Here is a 19,155-nt window from a genome sequence, read left to right as displayed (position 1 = left end):
CTCATTGGTCTCAGCACTGAATGACAAATCAATATGATATTGTTAGAGCTTACCAAACTTCCCAGATTAATTCAAGTATTTGAAATTATTTAATGTGCACCAATTATACTTAGAGCTATGTGGGATAGCAAGTTACACAAATTTTTTTCTAATACAGTTGATGGCAATACTATCACTGGAGTAAATTGTTAAACATTGTCAAAATGTAACTGGACTCTTTAGAGTTGCCTGGTAGTGTACATGACGCTGATGGAATGACTCATCCTCAATTTTCCAACTTCATAGGACTTTCAAGGATCACATCCTTGTGAGATGACTGAGACATTCAACTGAATGTCTTATCCTTTTTTTTTTTTTTTTTTTTTTGAGGCGGAGTCTCGGTCTGTCGCCCAGGCTGGAGTGCAGTGAGGCGGTCTTGGCTCACTGCAAGCTCCGCCTCCCAGGTTCACGGCATTCTCCCGCCTCAGCCTCTCAAGTAGCTGGGACTACAGGTGCCCACTAATTTTTTGTATTTTTAGTAGAGACGGGGTTTCACCATTCACAGGATGGTCTCGATTGCCTGACCTCGTGATCCGCCCGCCTCAGCCTCCCAAAGTGCTGGGATTACAGGCGTGAGCCACCACGCCCGGCCTGAATGTCTTATCCTTAATACAAATACATTTGGTGGATGACTTTAATATCTGATGTGCTGGTTGCCCTAATTCAGGGTTTCTCAACCTATGCACTAATTGACATTTGGGCTTGATAATTATTTGGGATAAAGAGTGGGTGTCTTGTATATTGTAAGATGTTTAGAAGTATCTTTGGCCTTTATCCACTAGATGACAGTAGCACAGTCCCTCCAACTGTGACCACCAAAAATGTCTCCAGACGAATTTCATGAAGTAGGGTGGGAGGGTTGCTCCTGTTGAGAACCAATGCTCTAATTCATGACTCCAGATGGAGATTTCTTATTTTAAGACAAGTACTCTTGTCACAAGTACGAAGGCAACATACAGTGACCAGCTAAGAGTCCTACACTCTCACTTACCTGCTAAAATACAAAGTAGAATCACAATGAGATACCGCCACATAACTGTTGGAAAGGCTAAAACAAGACCCCCCTCCCCAACCAACCACCAAAAAAAAAAAAAGAAAAGAAAAGAAAAGAAAAGAAGGAAACCAGCCGGGTGCAGTGGCTCATGCCTGTAATCCCAGCACTTTGGGAGGCCGCGGCGGGTGGATCATGGGAGTTCAAGACCAGCCTGACCATCATGGAGAAATCCCCGCCTCTACTAAAAATATAAAATTAGCCAGGTGTGGTGGTACATCCCTGTAATCCCAGCTACTTGGGAGGCTGAGGCAGGAGAATCGCTTGAACCTGGGAAGCAGAGGTTGTGGTGAGTGAAGATCACACCATTGCACTCCAGCCTGGGCAACAACAGTGAAACTCTGACTAAAAAAAAAAGAAACCAACTGACAATACCAAGTGTGAGTAAAGATGTGGCGCAAATGAAATGCTAATATACTGCTGGTGAGAATGCAAAATAATATAGACACTTGAGGAAACAGTTGGGCAGTTTCCTATACAGTTAAATATTATATTACCATATATTCCAGCATCCCACTCCTAGGTAGGTAGAAATGAAAACTTATATTCACACAAAAACTTATGCAAATGTTTGGGGTGGTTCTATTCATTACTGCTAAAATTGTCTTTCAGTTGGTCAACAGGTAAATAAAACTTTAGTCCATCCATAAAGTGGATTACCACTCAGAAAAAGGAATAAATAATTGTATGAAGCAACATGACTGAATCTGAAATACATTGTGCTAAGTGAATGAAGCTAAACTCAAAAAACTACATAATGACATTATGGAAAAGGCAAAACTACAGAGACAAAAAAATAGATCAGTGGTTGCCAAGTGTTTGAGGTGATGGGAAGATGTGACTATAAAGGAGAATTAGGGAACTTTGGGGGATGATAGAAATACTCTATGTCTTATTGTGGTGCTAGTGGTTGTATGACTTCATGCATTTGTCAAAACTCATAACTGTAGATTAAAAAGTATACATTTTACTGTATATAAAAATTAGATCATGATAAACCTGACTTATAAGTGAACAAAGAAATCAGATAGGACGGGACAGGGGGTTCAATTTGAAGCCCATGCTTTGGGGTAGGGCTTCATTTCATCATCATAATCTATACAAGTCATTTATGTCATGTCTTGACTCTCTAAAGGTAATCACAATATTTTACTTCCATCCTATAATTTAAAAATTCCTTTATTCACAGTTGGCAAACAGTATAAATATTATCAGTGTAGACTGCATTTGCCTGGTAGTGAAATTAACATTTTGCAGAAATGTAAAGGGTATAGATTTTATTTGATTTACACTAGTTATTTCTTGTATGAGTTTTCTTCTCCCATTAGGACTTCTAACACCTATTTGGTTCAATGCTGGGCAATGAAATATCCATAAGGCACAATTAGAAATTTTGTATTATTATTATTACTCTTTTTTTTGAGACAAAGTCTCGCCCTGTTGCGCAGGCTGGCGCACAATGGCATGATCTTGGCTCATTGCAACCTCTGCCTCCCAGGTTCACGCGATTCTCCTGCCTCAGCCTCCCAAGCAGCTGGGATTACAGGCACATGCCACCATGCCCGGCTAAGTTTTTGTATCTTTAGTAAGAGACGGTGTTTCACCATGTTGGCAAGGCTGGTCTCGAACTCCTGACCTCACGATATGCCCGCCTTGGCCTCCCAAAGTGTTGGGATTACAGGCGTGAGCCACCGCACCCAGCCCAGAAATCTCATATTATTTTACAAAGAATTCTAGGTTCTTTAATATTTCCTTTAACTTTTACTAAAACTGTCAGATAAAGCCAGGTATGGTGGTAAGTGTCTGTAGTCCCAGCTACTTGGCAGCATGAGGTGGCAGGATCGCTTGAGGCCAGAAGTTTGAGGCTGTAGTGCACTATGTTTGTGCCCGTGAATAGCCACTGTACTTCAGCCTGGGCAACAAAGTGAGACACCATCTCTAAAATAAAAAGCAAGAAACAACAAAACAAAAATTGTCAAAGTACATATCTAAAAAATATTTTTATACTATCACAGATGCAAAACAAATTAGAAAAACTGTACTATGTAAAACAATAAAACACGTCCAACTGATTTCTTAATGCCCTGAAGTAGAAGTTTTATGAAGTTCTTGTCTTGGCCTGTCTTTTTATCTTGGCCTATCTTAACGTTCTCACTTTGTGAAAACATTTGTTAGTGGCCCTTTATATGTGCATATCAAGAGTCATAGTGGTCAGGGGCACTGGCTCACCCCTTAATCCCTGTCTCTACAAAAAAATTACAAAAAGTTAGCTAGGCATGGTGGTGTGTGCCTATAGTCCCAGCTACTAGGAAGGCTGAAGCAGGAGGATTGCTTGAACCTAGGAGGTCAAGGTTGTAATGAGCTATGATCAAGCCACTGCACTCCTTTCTAGGTGACAGGGCATGACCCTATCTCTTTAAGAAAAAAAAAAAAGAATCATAGGGATAGGGCAGGGAAGTAGTTAAATGTGTTCTCATGCAGACACTGAAGATTCTGAAAGCCAAAAAAGTAGGTCAATCCCTACATTATCAATTGGAAATGGAAAGAAGCTGCATAGATGTGTTGCCAATAATCTCTGTGGTATAAACCCTGCCAATGCTTACAAGGTTTGTCTCTAGTGGATTTAGTCCTTCTCTTCTCCTTCCTTCCACCTAAACCATTCCCCCAAAGTCACCAAATGCCTTTCTTAATTATTTGGGAAGCTCCAGAAAGCTAAAAGAGCAGCTAAGCTCAGTTACAATTCATCCTACTCACATTCCTGAAATCTCACTAAAAAGCAATACAAAGGAGTGGTGAGAAGAGACTGCAAAATGAAGGTACATTTTTGAGGTGCTTCAAAGGGAAATGAAAAGAGGGCCTAGATACACATACCAGACTTCAGTGCAATAAAGTATTTACAAACATCTGAATGGAATCACCAGGTCTCAATTCCAACCCAATAATAAGGAAAGAGTCAAATTATATGGTTGGTTCTTGCTTACCAAAAGGGAATTTTAGAAATGTGATTAAAAAAAAAAAAAAAAGACTGACTAGTTAAAAATAGAACCATGTGGATTATTTTCCTTGCATTGACACTATCCTGCCTCCCTTCCCCCAATTTCCTGCATAACCTATGAAAGTAACTTTACTGTCATGTTCTGCTTTTTAACTTTATGAAGTGTTTACTTCATGAATGATGATTTTATCACGGACTTCAGAATCTTAGCACTAGAATGAATCTCAGACAATCTAATGACAATCCACTGGGATAGTCACAAATTCTTACTTGTCATGTCTGTGTATCCTTTTCTGAAGGATATTAGGAGAATTATGTATCTAGAAAATGCTTGGCACTAATAAGTACTTAAGGAATAGAATTTATTAAATTAAATGAAATATAATTAGATTGTGAAAAAAATTTCCAATAAGGCCCATGAAATGTAGAAGATATTTGAAGGGCTCTTACCTAGTAATACAATCTCTTAATAATACTTCATGATGCTCACTTTTGAAGCGTCAGTTTTAAAGGATAGGGACAGTCTGTGTTTTTGTTTTTGTTTTCGAGACAGAGTCTCACGTTATCACCCAGGATGGAGTGTGGTGGCAGGACTTTGGCTCAATGCAGCCTCAACCTTCTGGGCTCAAGCCTCAACCTCCTGGGCTGAGGCAAGTGGATCCCTTGAGCCCAGGAGTTCCAGATCAGCCTTGGCAACAAGGTAAAACTCCGTCTCTACCAAAAAATAAAAAAAAAGTTAGCTGGGTATGGTGGCATATGCCTGTAGTCCCAGCTACTCAGGAGGCTGAGGTTGGAGGATCGCTGGAGCCCAGGAGGTCAAGGCTGCAGTGAGCCGAGATTGTGCCACTGCACTCCAGCCTGGGCAACAGAGTGAGACCTTGTCTCAAACAAACAAAAAGAACAACATCTAAAGTCAACTATTGCAAACATCATTGTTTTTTCCAATTGGAGATGATCCAGCTTTATAGTGAAAGAACACAGGCTTAGGAAATGAATAGATGAAAATTCCTAATTTAAAATCTGGATTTCATCACTTAAGAGTCATATGATTCTGAGTCAATTAGCCCCACTAAAATGGGGATAATGATACTTGCCTTACATTGTCATGAGGATTAGAGATCATTGTATGTAAAGTGCTTAATCCCATGCCTGACACAATGTAGCTAAATGTGCTCTCATGCAGACACTGAAGATTCTGAAAGCCAAAGTGGGCCAAGTCCTGCATTATCAGCTGGGCATGGAAAGAAAAGCAGTATATTTATATATGAACTCAATATTATTATTATAATAGGTCAACAAAAATTTCTCAGATGATCATGCTGTAATTACTTCTACACAGCCACCATAAGTGGCAAAGACCAGCACACAACACAAGTTTTCCTTCTAACAGAATTCTACCAGATTTCTTTTTTAAGTTTTAGTATACTAATCAGGAAACACATTTATTATATTGGGCATAGTTACAAACAACTAAAAATGTGATCAGTCCGGCTGGGCGTGGTGGATCACTCCTGTAATCCCAGCACTTTGGGAGGCTGAGGTGGGTGGATCACAAGGTCAGGAGATCGAGACCACCCTGGCTAACACGGTGAAAACCCGTCTCTACTAAAAATACAAAAATTAGCCGGGCATGGTGGCGGGCGCCTGTAGTCCCAGCTACTAGGGAGGCTGAGGCAGGAGAATGGCGTGAACCTGGGAGGTGGAGTGCAGTGAGCCGAGACTGCACCACTGCACTCCAGCCTGGGCGACAGAGCAAGACACTGTCTCAAAAAAAAAAAAGTGATCAGTCAATAAATTCAAGTAACAGATCTTGGCATGCAAGTTGCCAGAAAAATAATTTCTTTGTACTTTTGCTAAACCGATATTATGATTTAATGTGTGATGTATTTAGAAATCTGAAAGTATTGCTTCTTAGTAAAGAAGCCAATAATCTACAAGTAACAGTCAATTAAAGTACTTCTGTGTTAAGTAATTTAAAATTGAAATTAAATTCATCTTTTTTTTTTTTTTTGAGACAGGGTCTTGCTCTGTTGCCCAGGCTGGAGTACGGTGGCTCAATCATAGCTTTCTGCAGCCTCAAACTCCTTGGCTGAACTCCTGGGCTCAAGCAATCCTCCCACCTCAGTCTCCTGAACAGGCAGGACTACAGGTGTCCATCACCACATGTAATTTTTTTTTCTTTTTTCAAGACAGAGTCTTGCTCTGTCACCTAGGCTGGATGTGGTGGTGTGATCTCAGCTCACTGCAACCTCTGCCTCCTGGTTCAAGCAATTCTCCTGCCTCAGCCTCCCAAATGGTTGGGATTATAGGCATGTGCCAGCATGCCTGGCTAATTTTTGTATTTTTAGTAAAGACAGGATTTCACCATGTTGGCCAGGCTGGTCTTGAACTCCTGACCTCAAGCAATTCGCCCACCTTGGCCTCCCAAAGTGCTGGGATCACAGGCATGAGCCACCACACTCAGCCTAAATTCATCTTTTAACAGGCACAAGAAACGTTATGGCTAATGATTTCTGCATGTGTTAGTAACATTACTGTTCCCTTAATATTACAGGCAGACTATATCTATTTCCAGAATTTATAATGAACCACTAGCAATTGATAAAACAGAACTTAAGAATTTTCTATTTACCAAAATTTAGATAAGCATAATTAATAAAAGATGGATTTTTTGTTTTAATATGAAACCTCTGAACTTTATGTTGTTCTCTTTCAAAAAAGTATATATTCCCTCAAAGAAAGATCACATTCTAAATGTAGAACCTAAAACTCAGAAATAATGGAATAACATTAAAAAAGGCATTTTTTAAAGTATCCCTGCTTGTATCCAATTGGTTCTCAAATTTCAAATGAATGTGACAAAGCACTGACTGATAATCCAGTGTCCAAAAAGGTCCATCTAGTCAAATCACTAAATTAAACAACACCTGTTGCCGGTCAAGATACTGACCCTGAATTCTTCTTCACTATTTCCTTAAAATTACATCTTCCCCAGAAGCTAAGTAAGTGGTACTCATTAAAGCTGGCAACAATAGACACTGAGGACTACTAGACAGGGGAGGAAAGGAGTGGGGAAAGGGGGTGAAAAGTGACTACTGGGTACTCTGCTCAGTACCTGGGGGATGCCATCAATCGTACCCTAAATCTCAGCATCACACACTAAGCCCAGCTAACAAATCTGTATATGTGGCCCCTAAATCTAAAATAAAACTTGAAATTATTTAAAAAATGTTTGAAATAGGCAAAAATAAAAGTTTACTTGATTTATAATTTCTCTTATTTTTTTCAAGAGGTATACAGTCAATAACCACCATCTTATTAGTAAGATTTTAATGTTCAATTCTACATTTCCCTTATGAAAAGACTAATGAGAAAATGTATAACCATTACTGTATTTTAATCTTTGGATGCCAATACTCTATTTAAATCAATGATATGGCTCTAATTTTAGATTGGTTGAGTTGTCTTTGCAGAAGTTATTTGCTATACAGATAAAGTATATGTTAGAACCACAAATTAAAAGAAAATTTCTACTTTGACAATGTTTAGATTAGAAACAGTATAGAATGTTACATTTCTGTCTTCCAGAATATTTTTTTGTTTACTAAATTAAAGTCAGAATCTAACCATAATGAAAAAAAATTAAATCTTCCCTCAACTTTTCCCTGGAGGACTACAGTTCCCACTTACTTTACTTTTCTTAGGACTGAAAGCTCCACAGCAGGAGAAATAAGGAACACTCATGAGCCCAAATCCATTTTTCCATATGAATATAATCTCTGTCATTTTAGGCTCTTTTCTTTCCTGGTGTTCAAATAGTTATTTCACATTTTACCACATCTGAATCCTTTTAACTTATTGCATTTCCTCTATCCATGGAATATTTTCATCCTTGTGTTTCTGTGGTCACTTCCCAATTTGCTATTTTTCTTTCAGCTTTTCGCTCCCTCTCTGTTCAAAACAATACAACTCCTGATCCAGCTGACAACCACCGTACCAAGCCAAAGCAGAGCACACTGGTCAGTTCTGTTTGAGGTGGTTCTGGTCTCCAGTGAGTCTCACCTTTATGTCTTACAAGAGACCCAAATAAAAACCATAATGAGGGCAAATGACAAACTGAAAAAACTGTGACTAACATGTTTTCATAACACACTGATTGACAGGAAAATTACTTTGAAAAATGTGGTCTATTTTGATATACAGTACCAACTGTAATATCTCATAATTTATAATCTAGAGCAAAAAATCTATCACAGAAAGAGGAAGCTTTCTAGTTCTGTCAACAAAATACTTTAATAGTATATTTTAAAAATTAATGACTGTCTAAAGAGAGGGGATCATGGCAGATGAGAGGTAGGACTAGATTGCAGCTCCAGATAGAGCAGCATGTGGAGGCTTGCATTGTTTTAGCTCCAGATCAACTGCAAGAACAAACCAGCAATCCGGAGAGGACCCAGAGACCCTCGGAAGGAAGTGGACTGCTCCTGCGGGATTCGAGGCACACCCCAAATACTGTGAGTGCCCCAACTGCGTAAGTGGGAAAGGGAGACCCTCCTCTCCTGAACACACGGTGGAGAAGCTGAAGGTCTGTTTGTGAGAGAAGTTTTGGTTTACCTAAAGCTGAGTTAAGTTAGAGAGCCAAGCGAAATACAGGGGTAGAGAAAGCAGCAGAAAGGCCCTGGAAGCTCGCTGGGTTCCAAAGCAGCCCATTCCTGCCTGGCACCACAGGGATCCCTCGGGAGGGTGGCCAGAGGAGTGGCGGGTAAAACTCCACAGGGAGAAGGAATTCTTTTTTTTTTTTTTTTTTTTTTTTGAGACGGAGTCTCGCTCTGTCGCCCAGGCTGGAGTGTAGTGGCGCGATCTCGGCTCACTGCAAGCTCCGCCTCCCGGGTTCACGCCATTCTCCTGCCTCAGGCTCCTGAGTAGCTGGGACTACAGGCGCCCGCCACCGCGCCCGTCTAATTTTTTGTATTTTTAGTAGAGGCGGGGTTTCACCGTGGTCTCGATCTCCTGACCTTGTGATCCGCCCGCCTCAGCCTCCCAAAGTGCTGGGATTACAGGCATGAGCCACCGCGCCCCGCTGAGAAGGAATTCTTTGGTTGAACTTTGTAACTATTTGAATGGGGTGAGAAGCCCCGGGGGTTGTGGGGGATGAAAATCTGGGTTACAGACTTCACAGGCCGGGGAAGAACTTAAGCACTTTTCTTTCACAGCTGGGAGGCGGATAGCCTCACGTAAGTTTTCAAGCCCATCTTGCCCTCCACCTGGAAACAGACTCAGGGCTACTAGGGGGCACAGTGGGAGAGAAACTGGCCCTTCCGTTTGCGTGGGAGCTGGGTGAGGCTTGTGCCTGCTGGTTTCCCCCCACTTTCCTGACAACCTGCATGACTCAACAGAGGCAGCCATAATCTCCCTAGGTACGCAACTCCAGTGACCTGGGAATCTCACCCCCATTCCCCACAGCAGCCACAGCAAGACCTGCCCAAAGAGAACCTGAGCTCAGACAGGTCTAGCTCCGTCCCAACCTGATGGTCCTTCCCTATCCATCCTCATAGCAGAAGACAAAGGGCATATAATCTTGGGAGTTCAAGGGCCCCGCCCACCGCTGGTCCCTCTCCACATTAGTACAGCTGATGCTTTCTGGAAGGCACCACTCCTGACAGGAGGGCAATCAGAACAAAAATAGAGCATTAAACCACCAAAGCTAAGGGCCCTCAGGGAGTTCACTGCACCCTCTGCCACCTCCACCAGAACAGGCATTGGTATCCACAGCTGAGAGACCCATAGACGGTTCACATCACAGGACTCTGTGCAGACAATCCCCAGTACCAGCCTGGAGCCGGGTAGACTCGCTGGGCGGCTAGAGCCAGAAGAAAGACAACAATCACTGCAGTTCGGCTCACAGGGAGTCACATCCATAGGAAAAGAGGGAGAGTACTACATCAAGGGAACACCCTGTGGGACAAAATAATCTGAACAACAGCCTTCAGCCCTAGACCTTCCTTCCCTCTGACAGTGTCTACCCCAATGAGAAGGAATCAGAAAACCAACCCTGATAATATGATAAAACAAGGCTCTTCAACATCCCCCCAAAAATCACACTAGTTCACTAGTAATGGACCCAAACCAAGAAGAAATCCTCGATTACCTGAAAAATAACTCAGGAGGTTAGTTATTAAGCTAATCAGGGAGGAAGCAGAGAAAGGCAAAGCCCAATGCAAGGAAATCCAAAAAATGATACAAGTAGTGAAGGAAGAAATATTCATGGAAATAGATAGCTTAAAGAGAAAACAATAAAAAATTCAGGAAACTTTGGACACACTTTTAGAAATGGGAAATGCTCTGGAAAGTCTCAGCAATAGAATTGAACAAGTAGAAGAAAGAAATTCAGAGTTGGAAGACAAGGTCTTCGAATTAACCTAATCCAACAAAGACAAAGAAAAAAGAGTAAGAAAATATGAACAAAGCCTCCAAGAAGTCTGGGATTATGTTAAACGACCAAACCTAAGAATAATCGCTGTATCTGAGGAAGAAGAGAATTCTAAAAGCCTGGAAAACATATTTGGGGGAATAATCGAGGAAAACTTCCCCGGCCTTGCAAGAGACCCAGACAGCCAAATACAAGCAGCACAAAGAACACCTGGAAATTCATCACAAAAAGATCTTCACCTAGGCACATTGTCATCCGGTTATTCAAAGTTAAGACGAAGGAAAGAATCTTAAGAGCTGTGAGACAGAAGCAACAGGTAACCTATAAAGGAAAACCTATCAGATTAACAGTGGATTTCTCAGCAGAAACCCTACAAACTAGAAGAGATTGGGGCCCTATCTTCAGCCTCCTCAAACCAATTATCAGCCAAGAATTTTGTATCCAACAAAACTAAACATCATATACAAAAGAAAGTCATTTTTCAGACAAACAAATGCTGAAAGAATTCACCATTACCAAACCACCACTACAAGAGCTGCTAAAAGGAGCTCTAAATCTTGAAACAAATCCAGGAAACACATCAAAACAGAACCTCTTTAAAGCAGAAATCACACAGGACCTATAAAACAAAAACACAAGTTAAAAAGCAAAAACAAAAAACAAAACCAAAGCACACAGGCAACAAAGAGCATGATGAAAGCAATGGTACCTCACATTTCAATACTAACACTGAATGTAAACGACCTGAATGCTCCATTTAAAAGATACAGAACTGAAGAATGGATAAGAACTCACCAACCAACCATCTGCTGCCTTCAGGAGACTCACCTAACACATAAGGACTCACATAAACTTAAGGTAAAGGAGTAGAAAAAGGCATGTCATGCAAATGGACACCAAAAGCAACCAGGGGTAGCTATTCTTTTTAGTTATTTTTGTTTTGTTTTGTTTTGTTTGAGAGAGAATCTGCTCTGACACTCAGGCTGGAGTACAGTGGTGCAATCTTGGCTCACTGCAACCTCTGCCTCTCAGGTTCAAGTGATTTTCCTGCTTCAGCCTCCCAAATAGCTGGGATTATAGGTGCCTGCCACCATGCCTGGCTAATTTTTGTATTTTTAGTAGAGATGGGGTTTCACCATGTTGGCAAGGCTGGTCTCAATTTCCTGACCTCAGGAGATCCTCCTGCCTCCGCTTCCCAAAGTGCTGGGATTACAAGCGTGAGCCACCATGCCTGGCTGGGTAAGCTATTCTTATATGAGACAAAACAAACTGTAAAGCAACAGTGGTTAAAAAAGACAAAGAGGCACAGTATATAATGGTAAAAGGCCTTCTCCAGCAGGAAAATATCACAATCCTAAACATATATGCACCTAACACTGGAGCTCCCAAATTTATAAAACAATTACTAATAGACTTAAGAAATGAGATAAACAGCAACACAATAATAGTGGGGGACTTCAATACTCCACTGACAGCATTAGACAGGTCCTCAAGACAGAAAGTCAACAAAGAAACAATGGATTTAAACTATATCTTGGAACAAACAGAGTTAACGGATATATACAGAACATTTCATCCAACCACCGCAGAATACACATTCTATTCAACAGTGCATGGAACTTTCTCCAAGATAGACCATATCATAGGCCATAAAACAAGCCTCAATAAACTTAAGAAAATTGAAATTTTATCCAGTACTCTCTCAAACCACAGTGGAATAAAACTGGAAATCAACTCCAAAAGGAACCTTCAAAACCATGCAAATACATGGAATTTAAATAACCTGCTCCTGAATGAGCATTCAGTCAAAAACGAAATCAAGATGGAGATTAGAAAATTCTTTGAGCTGAATGATAATAATGACACAACCTATCAAAACCTCTGGGATACAGCAAAGGCGGTGCTAAGAGGAAAGTTCATAGCCCTAAATGCCTACATCAAAAAGGCTGAAAGAGCACAAACAGACAATCTAAGGTCACACCTCAAGGAACCAGAGAAACAAGAACAAACCAAATTTAAACCCAGCGGAAGAAAGGAAATAACCAAGATCAGAGCAGAACTAAATGAAATTGAAACAAAAAATTTACAAAAGATAAATGAAACAAAAAGCTAGTTCTTTGAAAAGATAAATAAAATTGATAGACCATTAGCAAGATTAACCAAGAAAAGAAGACAGAAAATTCAAATAATCTCACTAAGAAATGAAACTGGAGATATTACACCTGACACCACTGAAATACAAAGGATCATTCAAGGCAACACCTTTACACACATAAATTAGAAAACCTAGAAGAGACTAATAAATTCCTGGAAAAATACAACCCTCCTAGCTTAAATCAGAAAGAATTAGATACCCTGGACAAACCAATAACAAGCAGCAAGATTGAAATGGTAATTTAAAAATTACCAACAAAAAAAAGTCGAGGACCAGATGGATTCACAGCAGAATTCTATCAGACATTCAATGAAAAATTGGTACCAATCCTTTTGACACTATTCCACAAGACACAGAAAGAAGGAACTCTCCCTAATTTATTGTATGAAGCCAGCATCACCCTAATACCCAAACCAGGAAAGGACATAACCAAAAAAAGAAAACTGCAGACTGATATCCTTGTGAACACAGATGCTAAAATCCGTAACAAAATACTAGCTAACCAAATCCAACAACATATCAAAAAGATAATCCACCATGATCAAGTGGGTTTCATACCAGGGATGCAGGGATAGGTTAACATACATGTCAGTAAATGTGATACACCATATAAACAGAATTAAAAAGAAAAATCACATGATCATCTCAATAGATACAAAGCACTGGACAAAATTTAGCATCCCTTTATGATTAAAACTCTCAGCAAAACTGGCATATGAGGGACATACCTTAATGTCATAAAAGCCATCTATAACAAACCCACAGTCAATATAATACTGAATGGGGAAAAGTTGAAAGCATTCCCTCTGAGAACTGGAACAAGACAAGGATAACCACTCTCACCACTCCTTTTCAACACAGTACTGGAAGTCCTAGCCAGAACAATCAGACAAGAGAAAGAAATAAAGGGCATCTAAATCAGTAAAGAGGAACTAAAACTGTCACTGCTTGCTGATGGTATAATCATTTACCTTGAAAACCCTAAGGACTCCTCTAGAAAGCTCCTAGAACTGATAAAAGAATTCAGCAAAGTTTCTGGATACGAGATTAATGTACACAAATCAGAAGCTCTTCTATAAACCAACAGCGACCAAGCAGAGAACCAAATCAAGAACTCAACCCCTTTACAATAGCTGCAAAAAAGTTAAAATACTTAGTAAAATACCTAACAAAGGAGTCAAAAGACCTCTACATGGAAAACTACAAAACACGGCTGAAAAAAATAATAAACGATGCAAACAAATGGAAACACATCCCATGCTCGTGGATGGGTAGAACCAATATTGTGAAAATGACCATACCACCAAAAGCAATCTACAAATTCAATGCAATCCCCATCGGAATACCATCATCATTCTTCACAGAATTAGAAAAAACAATTCTAAAATTCATATGGAATCAAAAAAGAGCCCACATAGCCAAAGCCAGACTAAGCAAAAAGAACAAATTTGGAGGCATCACACTACCTGATTTCAAACTATACTGTAAGGCCATAGTCACCAAAACAGCATGGTACTGGTATGAAAACAGGCACATAGACCAATGGAACAGAATAGAGAACCCAGAAATAAACCCAAACACTTACAGCCAACTGATCTTCAATAAAGGAAACAAAAACATAAAGTGGGGAAAGGACATCTTTTTCAACAAATGGTGCTGGGATAATTGTTTAGCCACATGTAGGAGAATGAAACTGGATCCTCATCTCTCACCTTATACAAAAATCAACTCAATATGGATTAAGGACTTAAAACCTAAGACCTGAAACTATAAAAATTCTAGAACACTGGAAAAACCCTTCTAGACATTGGCTTAGGCAAGGATTTCATGACCAAGAACCCAAAAGCAAACGCAATAAAAACAAAGATAAATAACTGGGGCCTAATTAATCAGCTTTTGCACAGCAAAAGGAACAGTCAGCAGAGTAAACAGACAACCCACAGTGTGGGAGAAAATCTTCACAATCTATACATCTGACAAAAGACTACTATGCAGAATCTATAATAAACTCAAACAAATCAGTAAGAAAAAAACAATCCCATCCAAAAGTGGACTAAGGACATGAACAGACAGTTCTCAAAAGAAGATATACAAATGGCCAACAAACATGAAAAAATGCTCAACATCACTAATGATCAGGGAAATGCAAATCAAAGCCATAATGCGATACCATCTTACTCCTGCAAGAATGGCCATAATCAAAAGATCAAAAAACAGTTGATGTTGGAGTGGATGTGGTGAACGAGGAACACTTCTACACTGCTGGTGTCAACATAAACTAGTACAGCTACTATGGAAAACAGTGTGGAGATTCCTTAAAGAACTAACAGTAGAACTACCATTTGATCGAGCAATCACACTAGGGGGTTTTACTCAGAGGAAAAGAAGTCATTATTCGAAAAAGATACTTGCACATGCATGTTTATAGCAGCACAATTCACAATTGCAAAACCATGGAAACAACCCAAATGCCCATCGATAAGTGGATAAAGAAACTGTGCCATATATATATATATATATATATATATATGCATACATATATTGCGCAGCCATGAAAAGGAATGAATTAACAGCATTTACAGTAACCTGGATGAGATAGGAGACTATTATTCTAAGTGATGTAACTCCGGGATGGAAAACCAAACATTATATGTTCTCACTGATACATGGGAGCTAAGCTATGAGGACGCAAAGGCATAAGAATGATACAATAAACTTTGGGGACTTGGGGGGAAGAGTGGGAGGGAGGCGAGGGATAAAAGACTACAAATATGGTGCAGTGTATACTGCTTGGGTGATGAGTGCACCAAAATCTCACAGATCACCACTAAAGAACTCACTCATGTAACCACATACCACCTGTACCCCAATAACTTATGGAAAAATAAAATAAAATAAATAAATAAATAAAATTAATGACTGTCTAAATAAATATACTTACTTACATTTTTGAATAGTTGCTCAGCAAGTTCTCTGACATGCTTTATCATCTTCACTGGGCTATTTTCTTCAACTTTAATTCTCTCTACTTCAAAGGCTACCAACTAGGAAAAAGAATCAAAAGGCAAAACATCAATTCCAAAATATGCCAAATTCAAAAACTGTGATAATTTCATACAATTTGCAAGCCAAAAAAATCCAACATATACATTATTTTTAAAACAAAATATTTTAGGTTTTGGGGTTTCACCTCCATTCTGGGGTTACAGGGTCAATCAAACCCTTGAATTGTATAGTGGTCCCTCCCTGAGGATTTAGGGCCCTATTTCTTCTAGGGAAAAGTCATTTCTGGAACTCAGAGAGACCCTGTCATTCCACAGGCCTCAGTCAGAGAAATTCAGACAGTTAGAAAGTGTCTAAACACTTCCTTAACTCACAAAACATGAACCAAATGTCCAAGTCAGGATGCTCAGACTTTAGTCCTAGCTCTGCTGATACTGTGTGATCTGGGACAAGGCACTTAAACTCCTGAGCTTCAGTTTTCTCATCTCTAAAATAAGATAGAAGAACAAAATGGCCTTTAGATTCCTTCTAGTCTCAAACTATCTCTTTATTAACTAATTTACTGGGAGAACTGTGTGAGTCTGTATACTTAGGGTAAAGAAAAGAAGGCTGACAGGAAAAAAAATTGTGGAGGGTAAATAGATGGACAATAAAAATAAAAAGGTACAATACAGGATTCTTCTAGGAACTAATAGATTCGCTGCATAGGCATATAAAACTATGGCTTACCTATTCTAGGCTAGGATTCAGAAAGATGATCAAGGGCAAACATTCTTTTCATTCTAAGACATCTAGCTGATGGGAGTGTGAGGACAAGGCCATGCACAATGCAAGCTGCCTCTCAAAGCCCCCGTAATACCCCATTGTGGTAGACTGCCCTAGGCTAAGTGAAAACAAGGATCACTTTCCCAGGAGCAAATGCTATTTTTCTACCAAAGCATTCCCATGCAAATGGCCAAAGAGGGTAGAATGAGAAATTAGTTAGTTCTGATGGTTCATTTTTCTTAGGCTCTTGACTGATATATACATATGATTTACTGGCAGTCAAGTAACAAAAGTAAAACACCCAAAGTCACCACTGTAGGCCAAACAGAGAACTGGATGAACACTAATGGGTGACCCAATAGGAACCTTGGCTTATCATTGTTTCCAATCTAGAGTATATTTGTATAAACAATAAATAAATAAAAAATAAGTTAGCACATAAAGTTAGAGACATAAAATGAAGCCTAACGCAGTCGAGTGGCTCTCAGAGTCAATGACTTTGGGAGAGTTTGGAAGAGGTGGTGAGATAAGAGCAGAGCATGAAGAACAGAGGAGGGCACTCCAAGCACGGGAAAGACCTACAAAATAGAGGCTGTGGCAAGTAAGTTTTCTGTAAGTAACTAATCTTGCTTTTTAGTTGTGATGAAGCTGTGAGAGGAAGATAAATTTGAATAGAAAAGAGAGAATATATAAACCAATGTTACTATTCATAAAGCTTCAAAGACTAACAAAACGTAGGTGCTAGAAAAGACCTTGGAGACCATCTATTTTAAACCCATAAAATATTATGTTATGAACTTAGTACAGAATCTAAAGGCTGATATGTTAGTAGAATCAATAACCAATCATGTTATATGTAGTATTAGAGAATCAATGACCAATAATTGATTACAAAAAATTGTCCACCTCAGGATGTTTCCTAAATCTTCGTATGCTTTGTGTTATTAATTAAAGCATCTGATGCAGTAAACATATTCTACACAGAACTAAAACATGTGCCTCTTCTTTAAAAATTCTTACCTGTGAATACTTCACTATCTTTTAAAAAAAAAAAAAGATCCTTCTCCTCTGAACCAAAGATATTTAAGACCTTCATTCCTACCTTCCCTATATAAAAGAAAATCACCAGAGGCAAAACATGACCACTATCACGATTCTCCAATATCCTGGGATCTAGGAATGTGGTTTTTTTATAGATATCAAGAAACTTTTTAGATTTTTGGTTCTAATACAGTACTCTTTCAAAAATTGAAATGAGAATAATATTCTTGTTCTATCCACCAGAGTGGGCTGCTGTGAATATAGAGTTAAATGATAAATGGAAAGGTGCTTTTAAAAAAGAGCACAATAAATGCAAATAGCATTCTTATTTTGAGTCACATCTGCCCTATTTCTCCCTTTATATGGCTAATTCCTTGAAGACAGAGACAGAAATCTGTTTTCCATATATTTAATGTCTCCTAAGACAGGTAGAGAAGAGTTGAAAATTGATTAGTGAGAATGCCACAAACTTAAACTATGGCTCTATGATTCTGATAGACCAAATGTAACTCCAGTTTGAAGTAATTTCAGCTATCTTAGCTTCAAATTAGAGCTTTCTCCCTATAACACTGACAAAAGAATTACTGTATTAGGGCCTTTAAAAATAAGAGTTCTATTTATACAATCACTGTTACCTTTTCAAAAAGATTTTAATCAACTATTTTAAAAAATATAATAGTTTAAAATATGAATAGTTTTTGGAGTATGAGTGGTTTTCGGTTACATGGATGAATTATATAGTGGTGAATTCTGAGATTTTGGTGCACCCATCACCTGAGTAGTGTACATTGTTCAATTAATTAAAATTCAGTTGTTCAAAAATTATATGTACTTTCAAGGCATCTTATATTTTTTTTGGTAATTTTTATAATCCACATTAAAATATCGAGATTTGATAAGCATAATAAATAACATTGGGATTAATACCTGATTTATATATGACTATATAAATATGAAAAATGTTACTTTTTGCTTTTAACTACTAGTCTAATTATGTCTATAAATAATGCCTTCATTTAATAAGAACTATACCTCATCAAAGAGATCACAAGATCTATAAGGAGGACCTCTTTCTGAAACAAAACCTGCAAATGCCATTCCATTGAGTACTTTAGTGAGGAAATCATTCTCGACCAAACCACGCTGCCCCAAGAATGCTGTCTGTGAAAAAAGAAAACGTGAAATAATAATTTATCACTTGGTAATGGACAAATGGTCAAAACAAAAATACAATAAAAAGAGCAAGGCCTATATAAATCCCTTCATGTATAAATATGTGTTGTCATAAAATACTTTCTCTCAAAGGGAGTTATTCTGAAATACTACATACATTGAAAAGAATAAAAATGAATCTGTCTCCATGTCAGGAGAAGAAATCAGAAATTAACATTCAATTTTAAAAGAAAAATTGATTTGGCCGGGCGCGGTGGCTCAAGCCTGTAATCCCAGCACTTTGGGAGGCTGAGACGGGTGGATCATGAGGTCAGGAGATCGAGACCATCCTGGCTAACACGGTGAAACCCCGTCTCTACTAAAAAATACAAAAAAAACTAGCCAGGTGAGGTGGCGGGCGCCTGTAGTCCCAGCTACTCGGGAGGCTGAGGCAGAAGAATGGCGTGGACCGGGAGGCGGAGCTTGCAGTGAGTTGAGATCCGGCCACTGCACTCCAGCCTGGG

At 39.1% G+C, this 19,155-nt stretch overlaps 1 protein-coding gene across 11 annotated transcripts in view; it reads right to left on the bottom strand.

Annotated features, from left to right (window-relative positions):
• SBF2 (SET binding factor 2) overlaps positions 1 to 19,155 on the bottom strand; it is a 528,961-nt gene that overhangs the window by 209,858 nt on the left and 299,948 nt on the right. For 10 of the 11 annotated variants that reach the window (XM_077963424.1, XM_077963415.1, XM_077963418.1 and 7 more), the window contains 2 exons: positions 18,512 to 18,640; positions 15,616 to 15,714 (listed from right to left, as the gene is read on the bottom strand). In XM_077963424.1, the coding sequence (XP_077819550.1) occupies positions 15,616 to 15,714; positions 18,512 to 18,640 (228 nt within the window). The remainder of the gene's footprint in view (positions 1 to 15,615; positions 15,715 to 18,511; positions 18,641 to 19,155) is intronic. The other variant, XM_077963422.1, reaches the window with a different exon arrangement.

The sequence above is a fragment of the Macaca mulatta genome, chromosome 14, assembly GCF_049350105.2.
Source record: "Macaca mulatta isolate MMU2019108-1 chromosome 14, T2T-MMU8v2.0, whole genome shotgun sequence".
Lineage (NCBI taxonomy): Eukaryota > Metazoa > Chordata > Mammalia > Primates > Cercopithecidae > Macaca > Macaca mulatta.
The sequence above is the reverse complement of the archived record's forward strand: the minus strand, read 5'-3'. Positions and strand labels throughout refer to the sequence as shown.